This window comes from Amaranthus tricolor, chromosome 11 (assembly GCF_026212465.1).
Source record: "Amaranthus tricolor cultivar Red isolate AtriRed21 chromosome 11, ASM2621246v1, whole genome shotgun sequence".
In the NCBI taxonomy this organism is placed as follows: Eukaryota; Viridiplantae; Streptophyta; class Magnoliopsida; order Caryophyllales; family Amaranthaceae; genus Amaranthus; species Amaranthus tricolor.
This window is the reverse complement of record NC_080057.1, coordinates 1,392,380-1,412,504: the sequence shown is the minus strand read 5'-3', so window position 1 is coordinate 1,412,504 and position 20,125 is coordinate 1,392,380. Positions and strand designations below refer to the sequence as shown.

Here is a 20,125-nt window from a genome sequence, read left to right as displayed (position 1 = left end):
GAGGATATACAACAAGAGGTGTGGCAGCAACTTTGGCATCATCCATGTTGGCTTTGGACAAGAGATCAGAGATGTAACGTTTTTGGCTAAGAAAGAGCCCTTGGGGATGTGAGAGAACTTCCACACCTAGAAAATAAGTGACGCTACCAAGGTCCATGAGTGAGAAACGGGCTAAGAGTCTGGTGATAAAAGTTTCAAGGAGATTGCTTATGACGATGATGTCGTCAACGTAGAGCAATAGATAAATAGTGTCTCCAATGGAGTGGAAGATGAAAAGAGAGGAGTCTGATCTTGCATTTTTGAACCCAGAGTGAAGAAGGTGTTGGTGAAGTTCGGTATACTAAGCACGTGGTGCTTGTTTTAAACCGTAGAGGGCTTTGTTTAGCTTACATACATGGTTTGGGTATTGTGGATCAGTGTAACCAGGATGTTGTTTGGTGTATACATCATCAGTGAGGGTTCCAAGTAAAAATGCATTGTTTATGTCAAGTTGTCTTGAAGGCCAACCTTGGCGAACCGAAAGAGAGAGAACAAGGTGGATGGTGGCCGGTTTTACAACGGGGCTAAATGTATCTCCATAGTCAATACCGGCTCTTCGATGAAAACTTTTGGCGACATAACGGGCTTTGTGTTGAGTAATATTTCCATTCATGTCCTTTTTGATCCTAAAAACCCATTTGCACCCTATCACATTTTGAGTAGAGGCGTGAGGGACAAGTTTCCATTTTTTTTTTTTTAAGGGCTTGAGTGATGTTCTTGGGTAGCTTTGTCTCATGAACAGCAACGTGGAGATTTAGTTTCTTGATGGGTTTTCCTACGCCATGTTTTAGTCTTGTTGACACGGAATGAGATGGGAGGATAATTTGAGTGTTTTGCAGAATTGTGGTGGGTTCATTGGAGTTAGGTTGTTATGTGGGTTAGAAGGGGAGGTATCTGTGGGTGGAGGAGAAGTATGATGAAGGTTTATTAAAGTAAGTAGAGCCCAAGTGTTTACATTGGATCCTAATGGAAATGAATTAAGTTGTTCATCTTTAAAAGGGAAGGCATCTTCCATGAAATGGACATGTCTAGAGGTGTATATGCGATGTGAGTCAATCTCAAGGTAGTGGTAAACATGTTGGGTAGGGGAGTACCCTATAAAAACACAGGGCTTTGACTTAGATTCAAGTTTGTGATGGGTATAGGGTTTAAGCCATGGAAAACATAGGCATCCAAAGCTCCTTAGACGAGTGTAGTTAGGTGCGGTACCAAAGAGTTTAAGATATGGGGATGCATTTTGGAGTGTTGCAGTTGGAAGACGATTTATAAGATAGACCGCTGTTGAACAAGCATGGGTCCAATATTGTAAGGGCATGTTAGCATGATGCAAGAGGGTTAAGAAAGTATCAACAATGTGTCGATGACGACGTTCAAAATATCCGTAGTGTTTGGGGGTTTGAGGAAGAGTGATGAGGTGGGTAATGCCATCGATGGATAGATAATTTTTGAGAGATTCATATTCGCTACCATTGTCGGTGTAAAGAATTTTGAGAGGTAGTTGGAAGTATTTTTCGACGAGGGATTTATAGCGAATGGATGTGTCTTTTGTATCAAATTTTCTTTTGAGCTGGTAAAGCCAAACGTACTTGGTATGATGATCTACAAAAATTACATAATATTTAAAACCATCGTGAGACATGACTAGGGCAGTCCATAATCAGTATAAACATATTGAAGTGGAGCATTAGATGTAATGAATGAAATAGAAAATGGGAGTTTGTGACTTTTATTGCAATAACAGAAAATTCAATCTAATGTTGACATATAGCAACATTTAGTTTATTTCTATAAATTAAATGTCTAAAAGCATGCTTTGAGGGGTGACCTAAAGGATGATGTCAATCCAAAGATATGGTTTTTGAGCTTGAGAAGACTTGTAGAGATTGTGTTTGGGCTTCATATACACCAGAGTTAGAAGGACCTTGGAAGAGTATGGCCCCCGTCGTGAGATCCTTCACAAAAAAAAGAGTGGTATGAGAAAGTGATAGCAATATTATTATCTTTGCATAGTTGTGAAATAGAGATGATGTTTTTAAAAATAGATGGAACTACTAGGACATTGTGAAGAACAAGGGAAGGGGAGAAAGTTAAAGAGCCAAAGTGAGTGATAGTTAGCCCCATACCGTCTCTGATAATAAGTTCATCTGTGCCATCATATGGAGTGTGCAATGATAGATTGTTAAGGTCGGCGGTGACATGATATGAGGTGCCGCTGTCGAGGAGCCAAAAGGATCCAGTAGAGGCCGAGGGTAATAGGGCAGTGTTCACTTGCGGTTTACTGGATCGATAAAGGGAGGGAGGAGTTGCATTAGGGAAAAGTTTGGTGAAGAGGGTAAGTTGCTAACCATGACCTTGTTCTCTAAACCATTGACATTTTCCTAGGTAGGGGTGAGGTGTTTTGTGAGATGAAGGTGGGGTGGGAAGAAGACCAGGGCCATTTTTGTTACGGTTTATGGAAGATGAGTGGCGAAAACAAGTTCTATTTGGGGCAGTTTGTGCTACAAAGGCAGTAGCGGGAGGGTTGGGGGCTATGTAATTTTGTTTAATGGAAAGTTCTTTGTTGATGAGCTTTACGTGGAGTTCTTCAAATGAGATGGGTGTGTCCCTAGCTTCGATCGACTCCTTGATTGATTTGTAGGCATCATCAAGACCGAATAGAACTTGGTCAATGAGATCTTCATGATCGATGTTCTTACCAAGAGAGGCAAGTTGATCTGCATAGTTTTTGAGGGCTTTCATAAACTCTGTTATAGTGCTATTTCCTTTGGTTATGCTGTGAAATTTGTCTTTGAGTTGCTTGATGTGGCCACGGCTAGGAGTAGCATATGTTTTGGAGAAAACATCCCATATTTCTGTGGATGTATGAGTTTAGGAGATAAGAGGGATTAAGTCGACAAATATCGTGCCGATGAGGGCTTCAAAGAGGAGATTGTCTTGACGAATCCAAAAGGAGAATTCTGGGTCGGGGGATTTTCTTTTGATCAGTGGTAATAGTAGGAGAAGGACATGGGTTAGTACCATTAACGTAAGAGTGGAGATTGGCCGACGAGAATGGCTTCAAGTTGCATTTTCCATGAAAGGTAGTTTGTGGGTGTGAGTTTGTGTATGTTGTGAAGATTGAGAGATGTGAAAGGTTTTGTAGGATCATGTGTATTGTGAACTTGAGAAGAGGAGTTTTTTTTTTCCAATGGGAGTTTGTTGGGAAGAGAAGAAAGAGATCCATAAAGGGAATTGTAATGAAGGTTATATTTTATTTAAGGACTAAAGAGCTATATGATTACAATAGAATAATTATAATATAAACAAGGAATATAATCCATATAATTAAGGAGTTGAAGAAGGAGATATATGATATTCCTTATCATAATAAAGTAAATTCTGATTATAATGACATCTACAAATTATATATTAATCCCCATAACAATGGGATCTACAAATCATATACTTATATCCCGTAACAAAATGATGCAATTATGGATAGCCCACAATCCAAGGAAAAGGAAGAAAAGCATAACTGTATCATTATTGCACTTGCTCAGCCTATTAAACCTATGGAACTTGCTGACTTTTGTTTGAAGAATAAAGAGGATCACCTTCAAAATGGATTAAAGAGGAACTTAGAAGCATGGGAAGACCAGGAGGGAACAATAGAAGATCTCCCAACAACCATCAAACAGAACAGGAACAGAGGCCTATTCCGAAGTCAGCAAACAACAGAACAAGCAGAACACCAGCCTGTCTGCCAGCCCACCTTGTGAGCCTTGGAACGCCTAGCCTGGTGCACGAATGAACATGGAAATCCAAGGAATGGCATCTTTAGACATGAGACAAAAAGCCCAGACCCAAGGATGATGGTGCTAGCCTTCATAGAACCCACGAGCACAGCTACAAGGTCGTGTGTTAGCCAGATATTTGATAATGGCTAATTCCAGTGTATTAAAGATATTTTATGTTTCTATTTTAATGTTCATGTATTGCACGCGCTTTAATAATAAGGCACGGGGTTAGTTATGTTTGTTAGACACCCTAAACTAGCCGTTAGAGGCCTATATAAAGGGACCTCCTCATTGTAAAATGTAATTGAGATTTGGGTTAATGAATTTTCATTCAAAGTAATTCTGTGCAATTACAAACCTGAGTGTTGTCTTTGTGAGTGAAGCAAAGAGGGTATTCAGTTGTTTCCACGAGAATTAAGAGAGTGAATCTTAATTTGAGTGTGAGGAAGAGGCCAGTGGCTGAGTGAAGGTAAATTGTCTCTATCCACGACATAAAACCATTCCAAGGAATTGTTCTTATCACCTTCTGTTTCATACAAGCAGAAGGCTTGTATGTGTTCTTCGTTGTGTCAAGAGTGTTCTTGGCATCATTCTTGAAGGGATTAAACGGGTTCTTAAAGCATTCCATCCCATATTCACATCACAAAAGCATCTACAATTCATATATAAATCCCAATAACAAATGACATGCGTCGGTCTACCAATTAATTTCATTTTAAGTCCACTATTGATGCAAAACCAAGGCTGATTAAGGCCTTGATTATGCAAAGGTTAATGTTTATCGGAAGCCTTGATTGATTACACACACACACAAACAACAAATGATGAAGAACAAAACACTCAACACTCAAAAACAGAACCAAGAAATCCTTTCTTGGTTTTCTGATGATGATGATCGGTGTCTGTATCAACGTTCTTATACCAACGATAGATGTACAATGCCTTCCAGGGATTGTACTTACGGTTTCCCTGCAGAATCAATGATTGCTCCACAATCTTTGAGCCTACAAAGATTAAAGGATACTCTGTATACCTTTGATGAAGTCACCACCAACTTCAAAGAAGGAAAACAGAAAACAACTTTCTAAAATACCTCAACTTGTATTGAATCAAATGAAATCATATGCTGTTTATTACATGGGTGAGGCTCTCCTTATATAGAGCTCATAACTACCTTAACGGCTATATCCTAATCATAAGCCTAGATTAAAGAACACGTGTTAATTACAAGGCTTATAAAACGCCTAATAGAAAACTAAAATAAAATACTTAGGTAAATTTTTACTCAGCAAAACTGTCGAGCAACCCTTCTTCCACTTAGTCTCTAGGATTCTTCGTGGACTGTTAGTAAGATCCTGAATCCTTGGTGGCTTTGTCCATGTGCAAAGGTGACGTCCCAAGCTTGCTTAGGGTCTAGATGGGTTGGGCTTGCACTCAGGAGACTCAGCAAGGTCTGCTGGTCGTCAGAAGGTCCTGTGGCCTGGGTTCTGCTGTCTGTTCCTATTTCCAAGTGTATGTTGTTTTTCCTTGTTGTTGTCTTGGCTTCCTTGTTCCCAACATAGTGTCTTAAGGTCATGTTTGGTCTTTGGAAAGCATCCTTGACATGGTTCCGCCCTTCATGTACAATTGGCGTAGATGACAAGTTAGAAACACTGTCTTGTACTTGTAGGTTGTTTGCAAGGTCTTGATCACTTGATACACTTGGCACATTTGTATCAACTATCCAATAGTAGAATAAAACACACCCCACATTTTCAAATTAGTTATTTTATCGATTTAATTAACACAACAAATTTACATGCGAACGAATAGAGGATGATGGAACCCAATCTTGATTTATGGGGCAACTGTGCTGTAACGCTCTTAAATGTAAACCCCTTTTAAACTTAAGAAAATATGCTCAAAAATATCAATTCAACCTTAAAAGTCTTACCACCACAACAGATCACTAGAGATTCTAATATAAAGCCAAAATAATAAATAACTATTTTATTTCATATGCTCATCTCAAAAATATTCAAATCTAAAAACCTACCTCTATTTTATTTTGTAATATTATTCCTAACTTTTCCGAGACATGTTATCCATCTTTAAGTGAATAATTCCAACTCTATCATGTAAAATAATAAATTTAAGAAAAGAATTTTTAAAGTAGTATAAAATTCAAAAGCATAATTATATATCACTGGTTACATAATTTCGAAAATAAAAATTTTAATAAAGTAAATTCAGATAATAATGACATCTACAAATTATATATAAATCACAATAATAATGACATCTACAAATTATATACTTATATCGCATAATAAAAACATTTAGAATTCATATATAAATCCCAATAACAAATGACATGCATCTACCAATTAATTTCATTTTAATTGTCATCATCCTCCTTAAACCACAAGTATGATTTCTCTTAGATTTTTCTACTTGTACCACATGAAGCTCATCACTAAGTGATAACCTACAAGCTAGCTGCTGAACCAACTAACATGCTATTTTGTTCATCATATCCTCATTTATTTAGGTGACCATATAACACATAAAACATATAATACTTATCGTACTAATTTAAATTTATTTATTAATTTCATTTTGAAAATCTATCATATTTGTCGTATTTATTGACCGATTCTCATGTTACCAGATAGAAAATATCAATTTAATTCAACCTTGAATATAATAATTCTCAGTATTCTTAAATTATAGAATAATTATCAATCCAAATAAACGTAGCAAAAAACATTAAAAAAAAATTAAATATAACAATATAAATATGTTAACAATGTTAAATAGTACTAGCAATATTATAATGAAATAAAGTATTAATAGAATTAAATCCATACGTCTCATAATACATAACATCACATAACACATAATACCCATAGAAGTTACTAGAGCAATGCATATTGAAAATTACCTTTTACAGTTATTAATTCAACCCAAACTTCATACTTCATCCCAAATTACTTACTATAAAATCTTTATCCCAAGATGAATTTCAATAATCCAACTCAATGTTCAATCAAATAATCAATTTCTATGACATACTCATTTTTTTTGTGGTTGCAAAAGATAGATAAATTGATGATTGGTGGTTGAGAATCAGGACGATGTTTAAAAAAGATTAACACACAAGGTTTTTAATTTTAAAAAAAGTTAAATAAAATTTGAAAAACTAATCACAAATTCTTACTTGAGACGTCTAGAGACGTCTCGCGTTTGGGGCGGCCTAATTTTTAAATTGAAAAAATAACTAACTTTCTAAACATGCGGTTTTCAATCTCCTTTTGACTTTTCAACTTTCATTTTCAGTTTTTCTTTTATTTTTTCCTGACAAAACCACTCATCTTTCTCTCTCAAACTCCATTTCAATCTCCATTTTCCTCTCTTTAACTCCATTGTCGTTTATTCTTTGTTTATCTTTCTTCAACATTTGTAAGACCATCAAAGGTATATGTATTTATGCTTCATCTTCACCATTTTCGTTTTTAATGTTTCATTTTCATTTTTTTGAGGTTCATTGTGCTATATATTAGTTGGAATTACAATCCGCTGATTTCTTTTAAATTAAGCTTTACCAATGTGGAAATAGTGATGTTGAAGAAGAAGATATCTACTGTTTGGGGAAGGTAATAAAAGTAATTGTGGTTCTTCTGAGTTTTAACAAAAATTAAGCTTCATTAATGGTGTAAAACAATAACGTTGAAGAAGACAACAATGGTTACTTGTTGAGAAAGGTAATTAAAGTAATTGTGGTTATAACATAATATATTTGGGTTATAACTCAATACAATTGGAGTTATAACTTAATATTTTTGGGGTTATACCATAATATATTTGTGGTTATAACATAATACATTTGAAGTCATAACATAATATATTTGTAGTTATAACATAATATATTTGGGGTTATAACATAATATATTTGGGTTATACCATAATATAGTTGGAGTTATAACATAATATATTTAGGGTTATAACATAATAGATTTGGGTTTATAACAATATACATTTGGTTTTATAACATAGTATATTTGCAGTTATAACATAATGATGAACCACTAACACTAATGATATATGATTTGTATTAAACACCAATGCTATATGATTTGTATTAAACAAGAAATTATACTCTATATAATGTGTTAGTTTGGGGTTGTAAAACCGAATTCTTTATTTTTTGTATTCCTTTTTTCTCAAAATGTCCCTTGATCCTCTTTTTACGTCCCTTAGTTACACTTTTTTTTATACATATGATTATCTAATAAATTAGTAATTTGTTTATTATAGTGTTGACAAGAACATATACAAAAACTACAAACATCATTTATTTCTCACCAATGGAAAAAAGATCGTGAAGCTAACTCCCAAACAAATCGAAGATGTTAGAAATATTGAATTTGAAGGATTGCTCAAGATGAAGCCTTTGATTTATATTGTAGTTTTGACAATAACATATACACAAATTTTAGTTTATATTTTAACACCCTTACTGTTTGTTGTTGACTTCTTAAGTATTGAATTATTAAGTTGATATATTTGTAGTTCAATTTTGTTTTCATCGCTATCAATTTTCCCCATTCTCTTTCTAATTCTTTTTCTCTCATTAACTATTTTTTTTCTTTTCACCCATTATCAATTTCTTCTTCAGCTTTATAGTATTTTATTTGCAATCTTTAGCCATTTTCTATCTACAATTCCGAACAACAATTATACTGCAAATGTCAAATTGATAGACGAAGACTACTAGGCATGTACATTAATATTCTAGGGCCATTTCACAAGGTAATTCTTAATGTTCGTCCAATTAAGGTTATCTTGTTAATATTATGTGCTAAGTTAAAATTAATGTGTTTAAATAGGATGCATGATTTTGTATGATATTATACTTTATATATTTAATTCTCAAATTATATTACTACTATTTTCTGTTCAAGTTTAATTTATAATATTATTATTTTAATGAAATTTCTATTATCATTTTAATGATGAATTAAAAGCAATTAAATTTAAAAGAGATATATTTATATATTATTTCCTATTGCCACTAGATGAGATAAGGTAAAAAATGGTGTTTTGGAGGTTCAATGGGATATTCCGGAGATATAGATACTACTTCTTTCTTTCTAAAATGCTTGCATCATTAGACTTTCACGCAGTCCAAGTCATCAATTTAATTTTTAATATCTCTAATTATAAATAATAAAAATTATAAAAATTTGATACTAATAATCTTTACATAAAAATTATAAATATAAATTAAGAATAAAATACAAATTAAAATTACACAATTTAATAAAAAGATTGAAACGCCAATTACACTTGTCATTCTTAGAGAATTCCGCTAGATGGAAGAATTTTATTATTGATGTTGGCTTACATGGCAAATATAATTAACTAACATGTCATTTTTAGCCATATCAAAAATTTATTAAACTGAGAAACTTATCATTTTAAAAACAAAGTAACTTAAATGATTTTTGTTTAGATTGAGCTACATATTATAAATTATTAATTGAAATTCATCACGTAGTATAAATTTATCATTTTTAATAATAAATAATTTGAATAATTTTATACAACTTCTCAACTAAAAAATTTTGTTGCATATAATAATATAAAGAATGCCATATATAATATTTTAACAATTATTACTTCATAGTTAATATTTAATGTGTTCATTATTACATATCTTTAAAAATATATTTATATATATCTTTATATTAAGAAATTTCGTGGATTACATGAACTTTTATTCTATTAAGCTGTAAATAATAATCAAAATCCAGGCTAAATTTATGGGATAAATTTTAGTTTGATTTGACTTGGTTTGCTCTTGTTTATTTTTTTTTTAATTGGAAGTAACATTTAACTAACCGCTTAATTAGGTCGGATTCTTCGCTGACCGATGTTCTTCCTTTCTTCATCCCTAAGTCGAATAACAAATTCGATTGGTTCACCGACCAAACCCAAATTTCTGTCACTTCCTTTTATTTAAGCATCACAATCCCACCATTTTCCCGATCGTCATTTTTTGTTCGTTTGAAAACCCAATAAATTGATCGGCATATTTTAGCGAACAATGTTAGATCCTGAGCTTTTCCGTATTGCGCAAGAGCAGATGAGTCGCATGTCTCCTTCTGAATTGGCTAACATCCAACAACAGGTGTCTCAATTTCGTTTATTCTTCATTTTTTCTGATTTTTTAAAAATATATTCCTCACAGATTATTGGTTTTTTTTTTTTTTTTTTTTTTTTTTTTTTTTTTTTTTACTAATGTGGCTTTAATCGCAATTACTAATGTCTGTTTATGAAAGATTGGATTTTATGTTTTGTTTGAAGATTTGATCATTTGTGAAACTTAGGGTTAGTTTTTTACTTTAAATTTAGTTGATGATCACAGGAAGGAAAAGAAGTAGCTTGATTGGAGTGCTTAGTGTTTAAAAATTAAATGGTTGAGGTTTCTCAGTTGAAATAGGGAAATTTAGTACCCTCAGTTTCAACCTAAGTGTTAATTTTCTAACACTTAATCAATCACTCCAAGTTATTTAAGTTAAAACGTAGTCAAGTTCTTGTTTGTTGAGTTTGCAAATATTATTAATATCAAACTTTCTATAATTTTTTATCATATTAAATTACAGATATTTTGAATAAGTGTATTGACTTATCACGTTGTAGCAAACTAAATTGTACACTTAGGGTGGAATAGAGGGAGTATGTGTTTTTGGATGCTTGAAATAATATTTGATGATAATGGTATTATAGATGATGTCGAATCCGGAGTTGCTTAAAATGGCCTCGGAAGGGATGAAGAATATAGGGCCAGAGGATTTAAGGATGGCTGCGGAGCAAATGAAGCATGTTCCCCCTGAAGAAATGGCTCAGATTGGTGAGAAGATGGCACGTGCGTCTCCAGAAGAAATTGCATCAATGCGTGTTCACGCTGATGCTCAAATGACTTATGAGTTGAATGCTGCCGAAATGCTTAAGCAACAGGTGAGCTAATGTTGTGCATGGAAATAAAGTTGAATGAGTTTGTAGAGAATGTTATGCTGCTAATGTAATGCGTGATATCAGAAATGTAATAGGTATAGCCGGTTTGAACTAGTCAAACTTTTGAAATCTTCAAATTAAGCTTGAGTCAAATTTCTGGTTTAAACTAGTTAAGCTTGAGACATCTATATGTTACAACAACTATGAAAAAACCTTTCTCCCAAATTCCCAGCACATGAGGACGGCTAAATGAATCAAAACAAATTGACATTGTGGGTTTTTACTTATTTTATTATCTGTCGCATCGCTTTCCATCCATAACATATGTAGAGATGGCGAAAAAGTCTCATAGACATGATTATGTTGAGCTAGTCAACATTCTAACTTGCTTATGTCAATGAAAATGCTTAAGAAATAGGTGAGCTAACGTGCTTGGAAAATAAAATTTTGCATGGCATTTTAGAGTATGATGTGAATGGTTTCTTGAGAAAGATGTGACGCTGGAAATATAATAGGGGTAGCTTGTTTGAGTCAGTCAAGCTTGAGAGTTGAAACAATGTATCAGTGTTGTATTTTATATTGATCGAGTCACATCTGCATGCTTTTCTCATGTAGGCTGCTACTGATACTAAAATTTGATGCATTGTTTACCTTCATGACATATGTAGAGATGAAGAAAATGTTTAATAGACATGATTTTGTTGTGTATATCTGCAAGTTGTCTTGTCTATCATATCATTAATGTAAGGCATCAATTTAATTTTCAAATTGCAAATTCTTTATGCAATTTGCATCGTTATTTTTTGTAATGTTCGAGTTGCAAAAGTGAATCATTCTAGTGGACTTGTGCTTATGGTTATTTTAAATTTTATAGGGAAACAAACTTCACAGTCAGGGAAAGTATCAAGAAGCTGCACAGAAGTACTTAAGAGTTAGTATTACACTAGGTTTTATTACTGTTGACTGTTGAGATAGATTTTGTCTAGTGATATACTCATTATTTCGAATTTGTATCCTCAGGCCAAAAACAATCTAAAGGGGCTTCCAGTTGCCAGAGGCAGAGCATTACAGTTAGCATGCTCACTTAATCTGATGTCATGTTACTTAAAAACAAGACAATATCATGATTGTGTGAAAGAAGGCTGTGAGGTATTTGTTAGTCATTTGTCTTGAACATCAATTCTGAGGCGTTAGTGAAGAAATTCATGGTGCGGAAATATAAATTTGGTTTTAATAAGTGAATATGGATTTGTATTGTATTATAATGAGAGGTAAGACCTCTATTATACAAGAGCTCAAGAACTTAAACATAGAAATTAAAATAACACGATATCTTAAATTCCTAAAATAGAGGGATAATATTCTAAAACAATATTTCCTAAAATAAAGAGATAATATAATATCATTTTGTTCCTTATTTACCTATACTTCCCCTCAAGTTTGGTCTCGGGAGACCGAGATCGAACTTGCACATTATTTCTTCAATTCTTCAGCTCCCATTGCCTTTAATCGAAAATCTGCGTAATGATCTTTTGATTTCATAAAATAAATTTTGATAATCATTTCTGCAATTTGGTCATAAATAATTTCCAGTTTGTCAGGTTTAGATAAAAAATCAAGAAATAAATCGGGATGGTTTATTTTATGCTTTGGATCACAAATGAGACATTCAGATTGTGGGCTTAAAACTTGGCTCGAATTTTCCTTACTAGTTCCTTCTCGATCTTGGCTCGAATTTTCCTTTTTTTTTTTTCGTTTATGAGATCCAGTCTGCATTTTGGGTTTGGGTTCATGGGTTCTAGGTTGTTTGGGTTGTCGGGCCGTAGGTCTTTGGGTTTTGGGTAAGGGTTGTTCGCGGGTTTTGGGTAACTGGTTTTAGGTTGAGGTTTTGTTCGGGTTTTGGGTCAGGGATATCGGGTTTTGTGGGTGTGGTTGGTTCTGGGTAGTTGTGTGCCGGTTATGGGTCAGTTTTCTTTGGGTTTTGTGGGTCTTGGTTAAGGAGGTTACAGGTTTGATTGATGGGTTTGGTTCTAGGCAATTGGTTGTTGGATAAATTTTTTCTCAGTTTTCAAATTCTTTTCAGGTTTTGGGTTTCTCTGGTTCTATATTTATGCTCCTCGCGACCTCACGCTGGATGGGGTCATTCACGGGAGGTAGCATAATTGGCCCAAGAAAAGTGTGAATCCATGTCCACAAGTCCTGGGCACTAGTAGTATGGTCAAGAACAACATTGATAATGGTGGTGTCAAGGGTGTAAAGTATCCATGACACCACTTGTGCATCGTTTTGGATCCATTGAGGATCTTTGTTTTTTGGAGGGGTGGCAATGATATGATTGAGCCGCCACCGATTTGTTATTTCTTGTTTAATTTCATTACACCACTTGGTGTAATTTTTAAGATTCAAATTTTCAGAAACGTTTGGGTAAGTATGGATTTTTTGGTTATATATTTGGATACTTTGGAACACTTGTTCCAAGGAAATCATTCATTTCGGGTTTTTTTTTTTGGTTTAATTTTTGCACTGGTTTTGGTTTGATTTTGATCTTTTTTTTTTAGTTTAGTTTGGTTTTTGATTTTTCCTGGTAAATGATGAATGTCGTGGCTGATCACCGGTCCTCGGAAAACACCATCGGCTCTGGTACCATGAAGAAATTCATAGTGCGGAAATATAAATTTGGTTTTAATAAGTGAATACTCGATTTGTATTGTATTATAACGAGAGGTAACACCTCTATTTATACAAGAGCGCAAGAACTTATACATAGAAATTAAAATAACACAATATCTTAAATTCCTAAAATAGAGGGATAATATTCTAACACAATATTTTCTAAAATAAAGAGATAATATAACATCAGAGTTTATTTTGTCCTTATTTTCCTACAGATAGCTCAATATTTTTGTGGTGATCGGCCCCATATGCTCCAGTTATTCCCTCTTCAAAGGATTTAAAAATGTTAATTTGCCTACTCATGCCAATCTCTAACTTTACCGTGAGGGGTTGGGTTGGCAATAGTTAATTCTGCTGTTTTTATTTGGATCATTACTCTTGATAGCTATATCAGTTGACTACTTTTTAAACTTTTGTTTTGTTTCAGGTTTTGGCTTATGATGAAAGGAACGTTAAGGCTCTGTATCGTAGGGGTCAAGCATATAAAGAATTATGTCAGCTAGAGGTCATTTTCTTGTATTTCTTTTTTTTGGAAAATTCTATATGTTGACCCAAGGTTTTAATTTTTCAAGCGGTGGAATTGCAAAATTTTAATTCTGTTAAATTACCTCGTGTTCTAGTTTTCTTCTTTCTTGGTGACCTTAGATATAAAAAATGTTAAAATTCTGTTATTTTTGTAAGGTAAAAGCTTATCAAAACCATATGCTGTTTACCCTACTAGACCATCGCATCCCCACCATACCCATTTTTTCCATTCACCAACAGAACCCACTAGCCTCCTTTAATCTTTCCCTCACCTCGTAGAAAATATCAACTCCCCGCGCATTCATTTTTATCGTAGATAAAAGTTAATCCTTTTAATATGAACTATCATCCATCTGCTTATTAAAACTTTCAGCCTGCTTGTCTACCTAATACTCCCTAGTCCCTTCTATTATTAAAATTGAGATTTGAGGAAACAACAGAAAAGCGAGCGTTGAGATTAAAATAGAGTGAGGAGTGGGAGTGAAAGAGAATTATTTCCATTAATCCTTTTAGTTCGGAATGGTCGTGAAACGGGTGGTGTAGGCAGCCTTGTCCTAGGTCTGATGAGATGAGTGATTATGGCCGTCGATTGGTGGAATGGTGGTTGGCTTAGGTGGACTGGTGGTTTTTCTTGGTTGAATAATTGTCATGGGAGGTTTCATGGAGGAAAAGAGGAGAAAAGGTGGGGCCTGAAGTTTTGAATGACACTTTAACACCCTACTGCTCTTTAAGGTCACAGACAATGACAAACTAGAACATGAAGTCATTTTGCAGGTTTGAAATATTCATGTCCATTGGTCCACTTTGTAGAAAATTTAAGCCTCTGGTTCACTACGTATAATTTCTTCCTTTTTTTATTTGAGTTTGGTTGGGGGGGGGGATAGGAAGAGGTAGGTTTATTTACATGTAGCAGTGAGTTGCTCTGTTAGGGGGTTCGATTTACATTGAAGTGTTTGCTGAATTTTGTTTGGCTGCTTTTGGTTTCTCTTACTTTCAGAATGCTGTTTCTGATCTGGGAAAGGCGCATGAATTTTCCCCTGATGATGAGACAATTGCTGAAGTTTTCAGGTATTTCTTTTGTGTTGGGTCTGCTATTGTTTTGGAATCATCGTTTGTGTTTATTGACATTTAGATTCATCATATCTGAAAATGAGTTTTTCCCAATATTTTCACAGGGAGGCCAGAAAAAGCCTAGGAAAAGAAGGTATGCTTCGAGCATCAACGGGTACATTTTGTGACTAGTTTTTGTAATAGAAGCTTTTAGAGTCATTAGACCGTTCTCAAAAAAATTATGTATATTGATGTGTCCTTTAGGGTTGGTCATTGAAGAAATTACTGAAGAAGTTGAAGAAGTGTCAGCTGCAAGAGATAAATTTCAAGATAGTTCAGTGACACAGCCTGTGCAAAGCAGTAGGCCATCTGAAGATCAGTCAGATACTGTTAATAAGAGACCAACTACAGAATCAGAGTGTTTGCAAGCGTTAAAAGAGGATCCCGATACAATCAGGCAAGTTTTATATTATCCTTTATTTTGGGGGGGGGGGGGGGGGGGCAGGGGGGAGGGGATTTGATTGTATTTGCATTGCGAAATAACAATTTTCTTCTTCCCTTGGTTCCTAGGCTGTGGCCTGTGGTTATTAGAGTCCCAATTTATCGGTATCATTAAATTATTTCCGAACAAGTGTAGAGTTGACTATGCTAAATTGGTGTAGATTTGTTCATCTAGTTCTGACATTTACCCTAGTGAGCAAAACATTTTTGGAAATTTTGATTTTAAAGATACGAGCTTTCCCTCTTCTACTTTTAAAGGTTTCAACTTCAATTTATCTTTTTAACGTTCTAAATTTATGTCTTTTCAACTTTTAAAGGTTTCTTTTACTTGTTACTGGTTGAACTTGTAATTTTTATCCTTTCTTTCCTAAGTATTGATACCTGATTGTCAATTACCTTCCCTTCATTAATATTCAGGTCTTAGCTGCTCAAATTATTAGAGAATGCCATCAAATATTGTATGTTGTTGGATACTATGAAGATAATTGTAAATGATTTAACTTTAAGAAATTAACATTGAATGATACTTTTCCCAAACAATTGTAATTTTCAAATCCAATTCCTAACATCCATGTTTTCCATATCCCTATCAAACTCCAGCAAGCTAAGGACTATGGTTGTTATTTAGCCGTAGGTTTGTAATCCACAATTCATAAATGCGAAAAACTTGAGCATACCCACTTCCAATAATTGAAGGCCAATTTGAAGTACCCACTTGGATCTTCCTAATGTATCCCCAAAATTCGCCCAATTAAGTCTAATTGCAGCAGAAGCAGAAATAGTTGGGTAACATAAATAGTTGAGTACCCACTTGAGGTCTAATTATCCCCAAATTAGCCCAATTAGGTCTAATTGCAGCCAAAGCATATCCACTAAGTTGGGTAGCACTAGAAGGAGAAGCAATAAGAAAACAACAAGAATAGTTTGAGTATCGATTGCAGCAATTAAGAATAAAATGGTTAAATAAATATACAAATAGTTAAGAAATGGAGAAGAGGTAGAAAGTGAAGATGAAAGAGATGAACAAGGATTAAAATGGTAAAGAGGTCATGGTGGAAGAGAAGAAACCATATGAAGAAATGAAAGATGAAAAAGATTAAGATGGTGGAGGCCAAGGTTGAGCGGTGAAGAGGCTGCCATGGCTGGGATAAAAAGCAGATGCAGAAATCAAAAGGAGGAAGAAGGTAACCGGTAATTCTAGGTTACAAAAACCGGATGTTGTTTAAAAGAAAATCTATCTAAAAGTTGGAACCTTTAAAAGCGGAAGAGAGAAAATACGTATCTTTGAAATCAAATTTTCCAACATTTTTATTCATGTGGGTTTAATTAGTTTGGTCCTGTTTTTGAACTGTGACAAATTATGTTTCCTTGTGAAATTTTAAGTATTCTTGCTGTTGCATTTGTGGATGAGGTATTCAAATATGGAAAATTCCATTAAAAAAATTCCAACTTTGTCCGGTTTGAAAAAGAGCCCACCTTGCACTTATCTAAGAAAAAAATCCCACCTTTCATAAATTCACTCTCAAAAAGAACATACTCGGTTCCCCCGAGTTTCCTACAAATTCTTTCTTTGTCCATCCCGCTTAATTTGCTATATTTACTTTTATGGAACCTCACCACTTTCTTAAATTCTCATTCGCATATTTCTTCCCTCTCTGGATACCATCCAAACAATTCAATTTTTTTTTTGTCTTATTCTCACTACAACTTATGTACACCTTAATGTTTGTGCCGATCTCCTAAATGGCAAACTCTAGGAAAGTAGGAGTGCCATTCATGTGTTGATTGGAACAATTCCTAATTTTGCACCTCTTATGCAATTTAATGAAGATTTATGTTTTTTGGGAATGGAGTTATGACAGATGGGTTTTTTCTTGGTTGACTGAAAATTGTGAGCTTTTAAATATTAATCATTTCCTTAAAAATTCTACCATTTAGTATTAAGATCTTGCTGCTGTCTGCTTGAAATGGAATTAGGCAAGCTAAAGATTTTTTTATACATTATAGATTGGTTAATGTCATGTCTTTCTGCAGATCATTCCAGAATTTTGTTTCCCGTGCTGATCCCGAATTTCTGGCCCGAATGAATCCTGGAGAAACTGAAAAGATTCCTGCTGACATGTTGAAGACGGCATCAAATATGATCGGAAAAATGTCACCTGAAGAGCTCGTAAACATGGTGAAAATGGCTTCCTCATTCCAGAGTGAAAATGGCTCCCCTTTTAATGGGAACTTTGAACCTGGCTCTGTTCCTCCAAATTTGTCACCTGAAATGCTGAAAACGGCAGGTGATATGATGGATAAGATGTCACCTGAAGAACTTCAAAGGATGTTTGAGATGGCTTCTTCCTTACAGCAGAAATCGGTTTCTAGTTCTTCAACTTCAGATTCACGTTCACGCTCAGCTTCATCAAGTGGTAGATTGAGTTCAGAGCCTGAGCCAAAGTTCACTGAAACTAGGGATGTACCTGTTAATGGAAATAATGTTGGTGAATTTAGCAACTCTGCTCGTTCATATTCCAATACTGCTAGTACATCTCGTTCAAGCTTTCCTACATCAATGGGAGATGTACAAGAACAGATGAGAAATCAAATGAAGGATCCTGCCATGCGACAGGTGAGTTGGTTACTGATTTCCCTTTATGCATTTTATTTAAGAAACTTGGCAATTTTCAAATACAAGTCTGTTGTCATCATGGAATAAAAATAAAGCTATTCCATTACATAATGGACGGCTTATAACGAATGTTGGGCTTACCGTTGTGCAAAACTCCTTTAGAGAACATGTGATCTTAATTCATGGAATAACAACCATTTTAAGTTATGCTAAAGGTTTATTATAAAAGCTTTAATACAAATATAGGTTCTAGAAAACTTGAATTAATATGATAAAATGTAGTATTTCAAGTTAACAATTCACATTGAGATTTCCGTGAACCGAGTTATTGCACTGTGAAATGGTGCGTCCATGAAACCTTTACCACAATCGTGACGAATTCCTTGATTTTTTTCTATGGTTGTGTTCTAGAAATGGTTCATATCTATAATGCTGATGTACTCTATTCTGTTTCGTGTTAATTTGGTATAGATGTTTTCATCGATGTTGAAAAACATGAGCCCAGATATGATGGCTAGTATGAGTGAGCAATTCGGACTCAAACTTTCAAAAGAAGATGCTCCAAAAGTTCAAGAAGCCATGGCTTCATTGTCACCTGAAGCTTTAGATAAAATGGTACTTTCTGCGTTTTAAACTCTGTCTGTCTTATCTACAAAAAAATAAATAATTGTTTTCCAGGATGTGTCAATTTTTTAAAGTGAAATTCATGTAGAAAATGTTAATGATTGAGAGAGCCTAGTTGATAATTTGGAAGCAAGTATCTCATACATACAACTGAAAAACTTCTTTTATCCATGTATATTCTGAAATGTTTTTCTAATTAGCTAAAGTTGTCACCGTTAAAACCTCAAACATTACCAATATTTGTTTGTTTTTTCATTGTCTCTTTATCTTGTGGTTGCTCTTACCTTGGATTATCTGATCACCATCAATCAGTGTAATTTACTATTGTCACTCAAATTACGGCATTTGCATTCTATATGAAACATCAAAAATTCTTGATGCAGATGCGTTGGGCTGATCGATTGCAAAGAGGAGTAGAAGGGGCAAAAAAGACTAAGAACTGGCTTCTTGGAAGACCAGGAATGATTCTAGCAATGTGTATGCTCATTCTGGCCATCACTCTTCACTGGTTTGGCTTCATTGGTAGGTAAAACCTCAGCACAGTGAGTCATAAACTCAGCATAGAACTGCTTGTTACCATCACCATCAAAGCACGCACTTATGTCTTTATTGGCATGTAAATACTCGGCATAGTGAGGTAAAATAGCTGCTTTATAATCGGTTATTACAATCACCATCGAAGCATGCACTTGAAATATGGTGTTCTTCAAACTTTTCAAGAGGTATGTAAATCTCTGGAGACTGTTGGTTCAACTTATGTATCTTAGCAGGTGTAAAGAATTCTTTAATTTTGTACTCCCTTTCCCTTGACGACTGTTCTTTGAAGAAAAACAATGGGTCTTGTACTTGGACTCCTAATCAATTCAGCTTTAAATTTGTAGTCATCTAACTTTGAATAAATAGATTATAATAAAACAATTGTGTATAATACTAATTTATGTGAAGTTGTAGATTTTTCTAATCGAAGTTCACTTCTTTGACCGAAGCGGGTGTCACCCGACAGTGAGATAATATGTGCTTGTTGTTGTTGTCGAGTATTCCGGTACATTTGTACATTTATTCAACCATGATTTTTTTTATCTAGTGAGTAATTCTCGCATAACTTTCACCACATCTTTTGCAAGTAAATGCTCCTCTGTCCTTAATTTTTGTCCTGTTTATGTTTTGTTGTTTTTTATAAGAATAGTGTTTTTTGTTTATTTGTGATAGTATATTATCTAATGAGTACTATGTGATTGTTTGTTTACTGACAACAAGTTATGCAAGTTTGAAAAAAAAAATTAACACCTTTACCCTGTATCATAAAAAAAAACCTAACAAT

The 20,125-nt window shown here is 34.2% G+C and overlaps 1 protein-coding gene across 2 annotated transcripts; it reads left to right on the top strand.

The window, feature by feature from the left end:
* The first annotated feature begins 9,653 nt into the window (after positions 1-9,653).
* On the top strand, positions 9,654-19,789 carry LOC130826909 (outer envelope protein 61-like). Of its 2 annotated transcripts, none has more exons than XM_057692541.1 (11): positions 9,654-9,987; positions 10,587-10,817; positions 11,689-11,745; positions 11,835-11,963; positions 13,915-13,992; positions 15,010-15,080; positions 15,188-15,237; positions 15,327-15,519; positions 17,598-18,180; positions 18,652-18,795; positions 19,188-19,789. In XM_057692541.1, the coding sequence occupies exons 1-11, from the start codon at positions 9,904-9,906 to the stop codon at positions 19,332-19,334; spliced, it is 1,767 nt and encodes a 588-aa protein (XP_057548524.1). In that variant the 5' UTR covers positions 9,654-9,903; the 3' UTR covers positions 19,335-19,789. The 2 variants fall into 2 exon arrangements, with proteins under 2 accessions (XP_057548524.1, XP_057548525.1); XM_057692542.1 differs by having other exon boundaries at positions 9,667-9,987; positions 15,188-15,216.
* Positions 19,790-20,125: the final 336 nt, after the last annotated feature.

What these genes read in the sequence shown, in the direction of transcription:
- LOC130826909 (XM_057692541.1), top strand. Translation starts at nt 9,904, where the DNA reads ATGTTAGATCCTGAGCTTTTCCGTATTGCGCAAGAGCAGATGAGTCGC. An exon ending in GTGTGAAAGAAGGCTGTGAG is followed by an intron (nt 11,964 to 13,914) that starts GTATTTGTTAGT and finishes GTTTTGTTTCAG; the next exon opens with GTTTTGGCTTATGATGAAAG. An exon ending in TATGCTTCGAGCATCAACGG is followed by an intron (nt 15,238 to 15,326) that starts GTACATTTTGTG and finishes TGTGTCCTTTAG; the next exon opens with GGTTGGTCATTGAAGAAATT.